The following is a 14,314-nucleotide window of genomic DNA, read 5'->3' on the forward strand; positions in this document are numbered from 1 at the left end:
ATATTATACAGCAGGGAGCTTTAACAAACTATGGCTACACAGAGAAATATGGATGGCTCTCTAAAATGTTGTTAGTGCAAAATATAATAGAAAGTAAAAAAAAAAAAAAAGACTAGTTAAGGTAATAAAATTTGTATAAAACCCAAAATCAAGCAGTATACTGTTTGAAGATATATACTTAGATGATGCAATTTGAAAAAAACAAAGGAATAACAAAATCAAAATTCAGGTCACTTCTAGGAGTAGGAACAGAGAAAGGAGGAATAACAAACACAGATGCAATGGCATTGGGATCTCTTTCTTTGGTCTACAACTGTTTTGTGATTTTGCTTAATAATTTGCATTTAGGTTAGCCATGTTATCTATCAGTTGTTAACAGGAATAGCTTTAAAGTCAAAATCTCAGTTAAAAATATTTCTTATTATACGAGGGCTAATTTAGTCATAACTGGAGCTTTCCAAAATCTCAGTGGGGCTTTGTGAGGTGGGGGTATATGTGAGAGGTTCAACTGGAAATGAGTTTTTTGGTCACTTGGAGTTATTCAAGAAGAGGTTAAGTCGACCCCTTTAAATTAATGTGGACATTTTAAAGCAAACTTAAGCATTAGCTGGATGATTGAATTAAATCCCTTCTCCATCTAAATGATTATGATTCCACAGGTCAACTGCTGAATGAAATAATTTATCTGTTCACGTTAGCCAAAACTGTAACAACATAGAGTCCATATAGATACTGGCCTGATCTTATAGTCCTGGAGTTAGAATGAAGCAGTTGTTCCCAGAAGCAGCCAGGGAACAATTTTACCCTAAGATTCACTTGCTTCTGTTATTCCCTTAATGATTATTTAATCCATTCCTTCTATGTTATGATTCGTTGGCTAGGTTCAGGAGAGGAAGAAAGGAGGGGAGATTGATATATACTTGTTTAGCCGTTCCACATAACTCAATTTTGTGCAACTAATTACCTAAAGATAGTGTTAAAACTAATTTGAGCAAGTAGTAAGTTATAGGCAGGATCTTAGAGAATATTCTGCCTTTTAAACTTCATAGGTTCTGGAGTTGAAAGTAGATGGCCCCTTGACTGAAAGTATGGCCAAACGTTCCTCAGATCCCTCACCATCGAGAAGGTGGGGCGTGCCCACAGAAGTGCCAGGATCGTCAGCTACAGAGAACATTTAAAACTAAGCTAAAAGCATAGGTTAAATAAATTCATTTGTGCCAGCTTCCAAAAGGCAAGGGCAATCTTCAGAGCCTGGAAATGAGAGAAGCCAGAAAGGATATGCGACAGAGGGTAGGATAGTTGGTGTCCACTAAACTCAGTGAAAACCCAGCCCGAGCTGTTGGTCACTCAGCTGAGTCAGGTATCTCTGTAGACTACTCTCTTAAAAGTGCCTCCTACCTACCACCATCTGTCCAGGGGCTCACTAACCCACTGCCTGTCCTCTGAGCTACACCATATTTGGTTGTTAATTCCAGCAAGAAAGAGAACCAGTGACACTGACCCAGAAGTTCTGGTTTTGTATCAAGTGGCCTGGAGGAAGACATTCACGCCAAGACTGGAAACAGGTCCCTGCCCTTCCCTGAGGAACTCTCTTAATGATGTTTCACACTGCAGATTGCATCTGTTTTGGAGAAAGTCGAGTGTGTCACTGTTTTGAGAAAAAACTAGTGACCCACAGGGACAGTCTTACAGCGAATTTAATATAAGCTATTCTAGGCATGCATCAAGTTTCAATTTGCAAACCCAACCAAAAAAGATAAAGGAACAGCGTATCTTGCCACGCCCTCCACCTCTCCCGCCCCACCCCCACCAAAGTCACTGCTGTCACTCAGAAATTCTGCTATTTGTCTGGAAGTGACCGATAAAAAAGAAAAAAAGGAAAGCGGCCCTGGGTGGGTCACGTGACCCTACCAGCTCCCAAAGCAGACGTCTTCTCATAAGGGCTCCGTGTGGAGCCTCTGAAATCTGTGCAGGATTTTCTCTGCAGAGGCAGAAGAAAGCAGGTGGATGGATAAGTAAACATGGCCTTGCTCCTGGTGGCCTTGCTCGCATTCCTGAGCTTGGGCTCAGGATGCCATCATCGACTCTGTCACTGCTCTAACGGGGTCTTCCTCTGCCAGGAGAGCAAGGTGACAGAGATTCCCTCCGACCTCCCCAGGGATGCGGTCGAACTGTAAGTATCTGAGTCAGTGGGAACAACAGCGTGGCTGTTATGTGTGCATTGCGTGCTATTATTATTTTCACATTAGGCTGATAACTGTTGGGCTGAAATACTCTGCCCTGACTGAAGGCTTAAGTAAAACAAACTCCCCCAGCCCAACACTCCTGCCCTGTGGTTCTCTAAGGATCTTAGTGAGAGTTTGTCTCGGAATTGTCAGGGAAGGGCAGCGTGGAAACCTGAATCTAAAGGTGAAAGGAAGACTTCTTAGTGTTTTTGACATGTTTGTTCTTGGGTGCTGTACTGTCTTTGGTGGAACTAAGAGAAGGCTAAGGAAAATGTAGAAACTTAGAAGAACTCGGATTGAAGGCAGAAAGATGGCTTCGATTGACATGGAAGGCATGATGTGTGTTTTTGAGGATACTGAATTCAAGAAGGCAAGAGTCATTACTGCTCTGGAGGCATCAGCAAGGAATTTCTGAACTGAGACTCTGCTTCCTGGGGGAAAAGGAGTCTCTTTTCTGGGGGAAAAGAGAGGGAAGGGGTGTGAAGAAAGGGAGAAAAAAAAAGGAGGCATAGAAGGAAGGAGATCATCTTTCATACCACTGGGAAAAGGTGATTCCCAACTTTAGATTTTTATTGAACTACTTTAAAAGGAAACAGACAGACTTTTAGAACTTGACAAGATCTTAGACATCATTCCACTTCCATCTGTTTATTTTGCAGTTGAGAAATCTGGGGTCTGGAAAGCAGAAAATTTCCTAACCTCTCACGATGAGTAGAGGTGGAGCCAAACTAGAAAGCAGGCCTTTGACTCACAGATTGCTGTCTTTCCCTTAAAGCCCCATGTCTATTGCATTAAGTAAGAGGAAGGCAGGACTGTTTCATGGTTCAATGACCATCGCTCCCCACCTCCCCACTCCTCCCCACCACCCGAGAGTTGGCTTGGAGATCATAGATATCCTCAGTCATTTCATCCCAAGGATTTTAAACAGAAGCTGCTATTTTGGAAGCGTCCTTTAATCTTGGTTCCCCAAAGCTATACATGAACTTCTTTTATGGCAGAATGTGGTCATCTTTTCATGTACCAGTTACCACTACCTATGCTCAAACACGATGGGGCTGCATTTCAGATTTTCACTCAGGGACAAACAGCTGCAAGGCTGAGTTGGTTCTGCCTGCTCCTTTTCCCCCGACATCACAAGTTCTCCATTCCTTCCCAGAGGTAGCGGCAAGGAAAACAGGTGGCCAACTCTGTGTTTTGGCGACACTGCCTTAATGAGACAGTTACTCCTGATTGCAGGGAAGAATGCGCCTATGCACAGTCTTGCTTTGTTAGATGATTATAAACACAAGAGAAGAATGATGAGCTCCTCTAAGAAGTCAGTCGCTTCTAAGCTACTTTGAACAATTACTTAACTTCTTTTGAGCCTCAAGTTCCTAACTTCTAGAAGCTTAATACAGTCTGCTTAGTGGGATGGCTGTGAACACCAAAAGATACAGCCCCTCAACGCACACACTCAACGCACACACTCAACACACACACACACACACACACGTGCTCACACACACACACACATTTCTACCTCTCCCAATCCTTCTCTTTTTCCAGTGTTTCCCCAGGGACCAAGCAGAGCCAACCAGTTACTAAAAGAGACATCCTCTTACAAGGCTTAATTTTAGAGTGATAACCTCTTTTCAAAACTCCCTTCTAAATTAGGCTATCTGATTTCTGGCATCTTTTCACCAGAAGGGAGATTTTTTTTTCCCACTCTGTATAGAAAAACAGGAAGCAACCAGATGTGGGCCATAGTCTGTGGAATGCCCACTTCTGATTTAGACCATAGCTGAGAGTAGTTAAATATTTCTGGCTTCAGGCAAACTCCAGGAGATAGTGAAGGACATGCTTGGGATGTGATAGTGAAGGGATGCTTGGAGTGCTGCAGTCCATGGGGTTGCAAACAGGTGGATACTACTGAACAACTGAACAACAACAACAAAGGGTTTAGGTGGCCTGAGACAACACAGCATTGTGGAGAAAGACCTCAACTTGCTGAGCAGGGTCAGGAATAGAGGGACTTCTAAAGTAATAGTCACAGGTGGGCCTTTAACTCTTTATCACAAGTCAGAGATGGAAGAGTATGGATTCTAGAATCTAAGAGACCTGTGTCCTGACCCAGACTATGACTGTTCCTTGCTTCAGCATGTGAGCTCTTGGGTGTATCATAGAAATTGTAATGTGTACAATTTTTCAGAGTTGCCATGGGCATTAAATGTAGGATTAAAACATTGAGCACAATGCCTCTCAAGTGTGGGGGGTGGGGATTGTTGTTCATCTGTAAAGTACTAGAGAAAAAACTACCACAGAGGGCATTCAGGATGATCAAATGAATCAATGGAAATGAGAAGCCTTTGGAAAACTGATGTAAAGATTTTCGTAGCTCTGAGATAGTTTATAGTGTCCCACTGATTTAAGGATAATTTCCTTCCCCTCCCAGTGGCTGGAGCACTTCCTCTCTGAATAAGAAATGGTGTTCCTTTGGGCTTTCGGTATTTGCCAAGAACTCAGGGAACAGGTTTCATTCTGATGATAGGCAAAGGATTTTTTTTTATTTCAGACTTACTCTAGAAACTCAGATTCACCTAGGGGCAATGAATCTGGAAAGGACCCTTTGATCTTGCATTATTCTTCCTGGAGTTAGAATTTTTAAGAATGTGAACACCCATTCAAAACCTGAAATTTTAGGTCTCAGTGATGTTATGGATACAGATTGTTTTCTTTAGCAGGGTCAGATGACCACAATACTAGAAGAAAAGAGTCCATTGATGGGCATTCTTGGCACAGGGAGAACTGTGTTGGGATCATGCAATAGGCTGCTTGTGTTGACCCCTCTCTTCACAGCAAGCTCCTATATCTCATTGCCGTCTCAATTCTCTTTCTGAGATGTAGAAAGGAACGGATTAGAAAACTACTAAAACCACTGTTGATTTCTTCATTTGTTGAATGTTGATAGTTTAGTTCACCTCATCATGTAGGTTTCATGTTCCCCAAAGCCCACATTTAACTACTTTCATAAACTCCCTTCATACTGCTACAAGCGATAATTCTCTTTTTTTTTTTTTATTGCCATTATCTTTGTTTGGAATCTGAACAACTACACACTGGATTAAATAATTGTCTTAATTTATCTCCTTGCTACCAATCTCTGTCTTCTCCAAACCAGCCCAAACACCGTCATTCCATTTTTCTTCATAAAACACCACAGCCACCATGATTCTCCAGTTCAGAACCATTTGGTGGCTCATCTTTCTGACTTTACCTCTCACCTATCTCCAACAGGAGCCATCTGCTCCACAAACCTGAAAAAGACTTGCTCTCAAGCTCAGTTCATGTCCCAGGGTGTTACTACTGTTATACTTCTTGCTTGTATATTCTTCAAGTTTTTCTTTGTCTCTTGAAATCCAACCTACTTACTATAAGCTAGCTCAAAGTTTGCCTCTTTGATAAAAACTCTCCTGACCATTCCATCTTCATGCAATCTGAACCCTGGTGCAGTTCACTTTACAGTCTTGCTTTGCCCTTAATTTTTCATGTGTGTCCTATTTCCTCAATGGCAGTGAACATTTTCTTTGTAGTCATTGTGCCTGGCTCAATGCAATGTAGGTTCTGGGCCCTCATTTACATATAGGATAAATGATACAATAAATAAGGGAGAATTACATCTCCTTATTTGCTTTGCTCCTCAGTATCGAAGAAAAGATTCTTATAAAAGATGATTATTGCTCCCCCTGTGGGGAACTGCTACAGGATTTGATAGTTCCCTTGCTTTCTTTGCTTTTTTACGTGTTTGTTTTAAAGAAAATGCCTGTATATCATTCTGGAATCCATTACTTTATTCAGAAAGAGACACACATAGACTTGAAACAAAGTCTACTAAGTTACAAGTTGAATATTCTTTTAGGCATGCCACTCAATTCTCTTGATTTAAGTAATAATACCTGTTTCTCTATTTTTAACAAGAATACTGAAAGGATGAGTGAAGTTACCTTGAACAAAATCACTTTAAACCAGGCAAAAGTGTTCAAAGAAATACAGTTTTTGCCAACTGAGGTCAGATTCCAAACCCTGAATGTTAGGTCTCCTGTGTTTCCCAGATGTGCTTTGATGATCGTAGTCTGTCCAGATGTCAAAACCAAACAGCCCACTGTGCCCACTGCTCCGGGTTCATCTATCTGGAGACGCCTACGACCTTGTTTAGACATTTCTTTGAAAGAAACAAACAGCACAGATTTCATGCTAATGCATACATAATCTTTCCAAATCCTGCACTTTCTTTAGTGAGAAATGATATGTCTATGTCCAACATTTAGAATTTAATCAAGCTAGGGTAAGGAAGGTTTATATTTCCTGCATAAAAATCAGAAAAAGGAACAGCTATAGAATGCAGTATCTTCAAAGGGAAAAAGTAAAAATTATATTGCAGAGGAAAAAATTCTTTAAAGTAACAGATGAACTCTACTCTGAGAATTAGCTAAGAGCTATAATTTATAGAGTCATTATCAGCTATTGAAGAGTAAGGGTTTGATAGCATAGAACGGCACTTCTTGATGATGATAACATCTCCTTGTTTACCTAAAGGTCAGGGCTGTCCTTCCTCACCCAAGTCCTCTACCAAACAAGCCTAAGCTTCAGAAGCAGAAAATCTTGGCAGCAAATGGGAAATTCATTTAATGTTTGACTGTTCTTCTCCAAAACCACTAATTGGGTTATCCAGTCACAGTGGTTTATTGGACTATCTTCTTCTTCTTTTTTTTTTTTTTTGAACTGTTAGATTTAAGATCTCCAATTTAGCTTTATTTAGACTAGATGCTAACTTTTATATCCCATAAGGTCACCTAGCAAAGAGAGTAATTATTTTCAATTGCTTAAGATCTGATAATAATGAGATATGGATGTTTCTTCTTAATCTGACCTCTTCCTAAAGAATCTTGAGCAAGTTTTATGTCTCTGACATGAACACGCCATAACCTTTTTCTTTCATACGGAATATGCCAACTGATCTGAAAGTCTTCAAGGGAAGTGCAAAAAAAATTTTTTTGAGTAAAGCAACCAAACCTGTGCCGTAGACCTGAACTCAATTATATTTTTAGTCTCAGGAGTAGCTAGTGTCCACTCTCTTTCATACCTTCTCCCAGACCTTTTATAGCAAGAGCCAACACACAGCCATCATGGAATCCTGCATCACAAATACTAGAAAATGTACCGCATAAGCCAATTTTTGTATCTCAGTGATGCTAAGATTGATGAAAATCTTTAAGAAATAGGGACCCTAAGAGTTCAGCTATTTCAGTGAAACAGATCAGTTGAGGACATGGGAGAGAAAACTCATCAGTAAATTGGTGAAGGGCAGAAGTAAAATAGTGCTGATATTTCTTTCAATCCTAAAATGCTTTGATTTTTACAAATATCGTCAGGTACCAGACTTCCCCAAACCAATAGGTTTCTTCTAGTCCTCCAGAGTCCAACACGTATAATTGTAACTCCTAAATTTCTGTGATTTCAGTTGTGGGATTTTGAAGAGTGTGGTTCTTAAGCTTAATAGACAGTTCTGTGAACTTCTGTTACTTATAACTGCAACGTGGAAAACCTCCCCATAGATACTTGTCTCTTACTGCTTTCAGTTTGGTGAGGGTTTTTAAACAAAGAATTTTTGAGGGATCCCGGATCCAACAATGACTTTGTAACTAGATAAACAAAGGCTGACTGGAAATCATCCTAGAATAGAAGGGCATGGAAAAGAAAGGGCCAGAGCCTTGAGCACTAGAATTCAGGAGTGGGTCCAATTTAAAATAGCTTGTCCCTTCTGAAAGAGTCTAGCAAATTTGGTTCAGGAGATAGGATCACATCCCTGGAAGACAGAGGTGCCTTCATTTGTGCTTTACTCATCATCTCAGGTAATAGCTTGTGAATCAGCCCCTTGCGCCTTTGGCTTTCTCCCCTCCCAACCTTCTGCTCTGAGTCCTGGCTCTGGTTTAATTCCCCTATAGGCACGAATGTCCAGATACAGGACAAAAGTCCAAAGTCTTAAGTTTGACATGAAGTTCCTCCACATTTTATCCTCAAATTAGCTCTCCTGTCTTCCCCTCATATCTTCCATCCTCTCCACACTTTTTCTGTGGACGATTTCCTAATTCCCAGCTCCCAAACATACTTTATATTCCCCTACCTAAATAATATTATTTTCTCCAACCTGAAATGCATTCTCCTACTTTAATATATTCAGCTTTGGAGACCAAGCAAAAAGGCTCATTTTTCATGAAGGTTTCTTTCAACATCAAATATTTATTGATTATATTTGTGCAGGGCACTACGCTGGGCACTTGGGAGAGGAGTATCAAAAGGGGAGGCACGGGACTGCTCTCATGGAGCTGCTAAAAGAGAAGAGCATTCAACAGTAACAATCATGCTTTTCCTCACTTTTACCCACAACAACAAAAATCCCCCTGGAAACCCAGAATGGTCATTGTCTAAACTACCCATTTGACAGTTAATTGCAAGTTGCCTTATGCAATCTGAAATCACAGACTGTGAGAGCTGGGAGAAACAGATGCTGAGTGAAAGTCAGTGGGGAGATGCCTGCCTTTTGACATTTGACCAGCATCTGGCTGCCCTAACTTTGCTCTTTTGACCAGCTAGGGTGGATTTAAGGAGCTGTGCAGGGCCACTTAGAATACCCTTTTTTGTAAAAGGTCAGAAGTGCCTTGCTTTATTTTACAAGGAAAACACAGACCTCAAGTAAAATAGAATGATAAATGAACACCAGCAAATTCATGATAAGGCTTAACCAGCAGATGTTTAAATATTTAAGTTTGACTAGGATTCCCTGGTAGCTCAGCTGGTAAAGAAACTGACTCCAATGCAGGAGACCATGGTTCGATCCCTGGATCGGGAAGATCCCCTAGAGAAGGAAATTGCAACCCACTCCAGTATTCTTGCCTGGAAAATACCATGGACGGAGGAGCCTGGCAGGCTACAGTCCATGGGGTAGCAAAGAGTCAGAAATGACTGAGCAACTTTCACTTTCAGAAATTTTCAAATTGGGCAAATACAAGGGTCTGGACTCAAAAGATACAGAAGATGGAAAACAGCATCAAAAGTGGAAGCTTAGGCTGCATTGTTTTCTTTCCTAAACTCATAATTTTTTCCCCAAAACTGCTTGTGTTCCTGAATACTACTAAGTAGACACTGGGAGAGAATAGGTAAAAGGAGTTTACATGTCAATGGACTGTGTATGACAGCTTCCCTTCAAAGCAGCTGAACATCATCTATGAAATCTGGTAACCACACCGAGTTCACAAAGACTAGATGTCTCTTCTGAAAGTGACACACCTTAAACATGTCTACTTTGGCATAAGTGGGACACAAACAAGGAATTCTTGAATGTTCTTAAATTTCTAAGCAATTTCTCTTCCTTCTAAATTCCAAACTACTTTGTATGGCTGTGTTTAGAATAGGAAAACAAACTGAAAACAAAAGAATGATCCGTAGCCATCCTCGGATCACAGCAAGTAAAGAGAGTCAGACTTAAAGCCTTGCCACTGCCATATGCCCACCAAGGCTAATTTCTGCTCAGGGCAGGAAGGAATGAATCCTTCATCTAATTGGTGTTTGTTTTATGGGCAAGTGGTGTAGACATTCTGTAAGTAAATATACTGGGTTGGGAGGGGCAGCAGAAAATACTAGAAACACTTTTTTAATTTAGAAAACAAACTGGAAAGGCAACGAAAAGCAAACATGAGATTTATGGTGACCAGCAAAGAGGTCATCTGGAAGCCTGCACACAGCAGCAAAATTGCTTATCAGGTCCCTGGCTGTGAAAATCTGCTGAGTTCCTTCAATAAGAACATGGAGTCTTAGAATGGCATCTGATTCCCCCAAACAAATACTAGAGATGAGGGGAAAGAGAACAAAGAGTTATGATAACCAGATAGGAAAATTACAAAGTAGCTCTGAAAGCAGAGCTATAGGGTAAGAAGAAGCAAAACAACAGCCCCAGCAGTATAAATAAAGGAAAGGGCTGGGCCATTGAACTGGGGGATCACTGTGCCAATATCTTGATCTTGCCTCTTGGACTGGGCAAAACCCCTGGAGAGGATTCTTCCAAGCCCCTACCTGGAGCGTGAAGCCCTAACTGCCAGCACTCTGGTGGCTAGGGAAGAGGACTGGAGGTCTCAGCACCCAGCATCCATAAGTGGTCCCTGGGGTCTCCAGTTCAGACATTCTCTGCTCTCTTTAAAGAACAAATCTTGGTATTCCCCTGGTGGTCCAGTGGTTAAGAATTTGCCTGCCAATGCAGGGGACACAGGTTCGGTCCCTAGTCGGAAGATCCCACATGCTGCTAAGCAACTAAGGCCCTGTGCCATAACTACCAAGTCCGCACTCTGGAGCCCACGAGCCGTGACTACTGAAACCCACGCACCTAGAGCCGGAGACCCGCAACAAGAGAAGACACGTTAACAAGAAGCCTGTGCCCCGCAGCCAGAGAAAGCGTGTGTGCGGCACAAAGGCCCAGCACAGCCAAACAAATAAATAAACCCTTCGTGTTTTCGCTCAGGTAGGAGGGAACACTGGCCTGACTGCCCCTGGTGGGTAGTATGGCTGCTTTTTAAACAACGTTTCTACCGGCCCTCTTTCTTTTGGCCACTTCAACCCTCTTCACCCTCCATTCCTGCTTCTGGGGACACCAGCGCCTCCAGTTCCTGAGTGCTTTTAGGGATCATGGGGCATAAATCTGACAGGCTTGGGATTTCATTTTAGAGGCTTCCAAGTCAGGACTTCTCCAACTTTAATATGCAAGCCAATCAGAGGAATATACTGGGAAAATGCAGATTCCGACTCAGTAAGTCTGGGGAGTGGGGAGGAGCCTGAGCTTCTGCATTTCCAGTCACCTCCAAGAGATGCTGGTTGTAGTAGTACCACATCCACATTCCTCCATGGTCTTTACAAAATTCTGTTGCTCTTGTTTCTCTGCACTTATGGCTTTGAAAGAAAAAAAGTCCTCTTCTTATCTTCTCAGTGGTGTTTCAAAAGGAAACCAATAGTTAGTTAATTGTTTGTTAATTCCGCCTTCTATTCTCTGGAATCCCCATTCATTATTCAATCCACTCAATGCCCACTGTTGCATTAAAAATTATCTTGTCACAGGTACTGATAAACTTTATTTTTGGTATGTTTTACTTAGTAGTTACATTATTCTTCAAATAAAAACCCGAATATTAGATGACCACAGGTAACCATCCTCCTGCTTGAAACACTTTTCTCTCTTGACTGCCAACTTCTGTGACATCACACTAGTTTTTCCTCTTACATCTCACCCCGGACCTTGACCTCCTCTGTTACCAAGTCTCTAAATGATGAAGTGCCCCAGGCTCTTCCAGACCCTCTTCTCTCATGAATCTGTATTCTCTCTACAGTAATCTCATCAGCCCTGTGGCTTTAAATACTAGCTATATTCAAAATCCATGTGTCATATCTGACCTCTTCATTGAGCCCCAGACAAGAATTACCCAGCCAAAACCTTGACATCTCACTGAATCTCTTGCCAGCACCTCAAAACCAGCAAGCAGAAAATAGTACACTTAATCACCCTCCCCTTAACCCCTCAGGATCTCCTCTCCCAGGCTTCATCCTCTGTGTTAACGCCCGTATCACCAACTCCTTTCCATAAATCTAATCCAAGTGCTGGGGATTAGACCCCCAAAATATAGCTCAAATTCTCCACTTCTCACCTTCCTTACTACCACTCCAGCTCAAACCACCATCTTCTCTCACCTGGGCTAGTACAGTAGTCACCAGGGCTTCTATCCCCTGTGAAGTTCTTCAGTCATGTCCAACTCTTTGCAACCCCATGGACTGTAGCCTACCACGCTCCTCCGTCCATGGGATTTTCCAGGCAAGAGTACTGGAGTGGGTTGCCATTTCCTTCTCCAGAGGACTTCCCAACCCAAGGATTGAACCCAGGTCTCCCGCATTGTAGGCAGATGCTTTACCAACTGAGCCACCAGGGAAGTCTCTATCCCCTAGTTCCACTTAAATCCATTCCCACACAGGAGCTAGAAAGACTTTGAAAAAGATGGCATACAATTACTTAGAATTTCACTCAGAATAAAATTTTTTCAACCCACGTTTCATGACTATCTATTATAACAGGCACTGTTCTAGGTGTCAGAGGTCCGGCAGTAAGCAAAACAAACCCAGGCTCTTCCCCTGTGGCGCTTACATGCTTCGTCATGGCTGCAGGGTACTCTGTGATCTGACCCCTGCCTGCCTTCCACAGGCACAGTGCACGTCATCTATCACTTGCCCATCGCCACTATGCTCTGGACCTTTTTCTGCTCTCCAAACACACCAGACTCTTATCCACCTGAAAACTTTCCTTTGCTTTTCTTTCCCTCTAGAATGTTTTTTTCTCTCCTCTTCAGTCTCTCCCCAAATGCCAACCCTTTGGAGAGGTCGTCCTTGACCACCCTACTATAGTAGCACCCCGACTGCAATAGTATATGATCTCTTTCCTTCATAAATTTACTGTAATGTGAATGTTTTTATCTATTTATCACCCCTCGACTAGAGACAAGAACTAATGCTTCACAGTAGCAAGGATTCTCATGTGTAGAATAGCTCCTAGTACAGAGCAGATGCTCAATAACTTCATGAATTAAATGAATAAATGAAAGGCCCCTTCAGCAAATGAGAAGTAGAAGGAGAGACTGAATGTAACAGATACCTATTAATTCTACTCTATCATCATGCTGTGTGCCTCTTATAGTATCTCACCCAACAGTCTTGCACTGTAGCTATTACTGTTCCCATTTTAGGAAATAAGATAAATGGAATCAATCAGTGCTAAATGTCAGAACTGAAATTGAGATTCCTGATATACCTGATTGGACAATGTCCAATCTTTGTACTAAACATGAAAAGAGAGAGAGAAAGAGGACCCCCTAGTCCTCTGAACTCAATCCCTAAAGAAAAACAATCCAAACTTATCATCAGAGCTGAAATACATACAAGTCTGGAGTCATCTATAATACCAAACTTACATAATATCTTACCTCTTAAAAACAGAAAAACTGTCTGAGGGCTAGCATTGCACCCCTGGCCTGCACTCAGCAGGGTTGGTTGCTCGATAGCTAATCAATAAGGAGGGCAGAGATAGAAAATGAATGTGTGGGATCATGAAAACACAGAAGGAGGACTGAAAATCAGATGTCACTGGCCATTTTCAGTGATAAACTGCAACATAACCAGAAGTTGTGTAATAAGGTCCTAAACACTGGACCATCAGGGAAGTCCAAAATCAGAAGATTTTTTGCTAGATAAATTTAAGAGAGCATATACTTCCTCCTTCCCCTTACTTGTTTTAGGTATGAGAAATGAAGCTCAGTAAAATGATTTGTCTTAATCCTCAATTTCCAAGCTTCTGGGTCAGGCTTGGTGATAAAACATTCCTCTCTACTCCCACAGAGAACAGATAACTCCCCAGCACATTCACTTCTTTTCCCTCACATTCAAGGAGGTATAAACTTTAGAATTCCACCACGATCTTCTTTTTACCTTTGCTTGCTTTTCAAAAGCAGCTTTATTGAGACATAACACATAGTGTACAATCTACTCAAAGTTTACATTTCAATGGTATTTCATATATTCACAGATATGTTCAACCATCGTCCTAACCAATTTTAAAACATTTTTATCACCTAACCCTCTAACTGCCACTCCTCTGCCTACCTATGCTACAACCAGACCAAAGAAACCATTAATCTACTGCCTTTACAGATTTTTCTATTCTAAACTTTCATATAAATGGAATTATATAAGATCTTTGTGACTAACTTCTTTCATTTTGCATACTTTCAAAGGTTTATTCAAGGTATCAATAATCTTTTCATAGTCAAAAAATATTTCTTTGTATAGGTAAACCACATTTTGTTTATCCATTCATCTGTTGATGGACACTGGATTATTGACTTTTTGACTATTAATGATGCTTGCTTTAAACATTTATGTGTAAGGTTTTGTGTGGACATGTTATCCCCGTACCACCTCTGGTCTCCATTGTTTCTGACAAGATGTGAGTTGTTAACCTTATTGAAGGT

At 41.4% G+C, this 14,314-nt stretch overlaps 1 protein-coding gene across 2 annotated transcripts in view; it reads left to right on the plus strand.

The window, feature by feature from the left end:
- The first annotated feature begins 2,021 nt into the window (after positions 1–2,021).
- Positions 2,022–14,314, plus strand: part of FSHR (follicle stimulating hormone receptor) — a 194,922-nt gene continuing 182,629 nt past the window's right edge. For both annotated transcript variants that reach the window (XM_061156295.1, XM_061156296.1), the window contains exon 1: positions 2,022–2,173. In XM_061156295.1, the coding sequence (XP_061012278.1) occupies positions 2,022–2,173 (152 nt within the window). The remainder of the gene's footprint in view (positions 2,174–14,314) is intronic.

Source organism: Dama dama, chromosome 11 (genome assembly GCF_033118175.1).
Source record: "Dama dama isolate Ldn47 chromosome 11, ASM3311817v1, whole genome shotgun sequence".
In the NCBI taxonomy this organism is placed as follows: domain Eukaryota; kingdom Metazoa; phylum Chordata; class Mammalia; order Artiodactyla; family Cervidae; genus Dama; species Dama dama.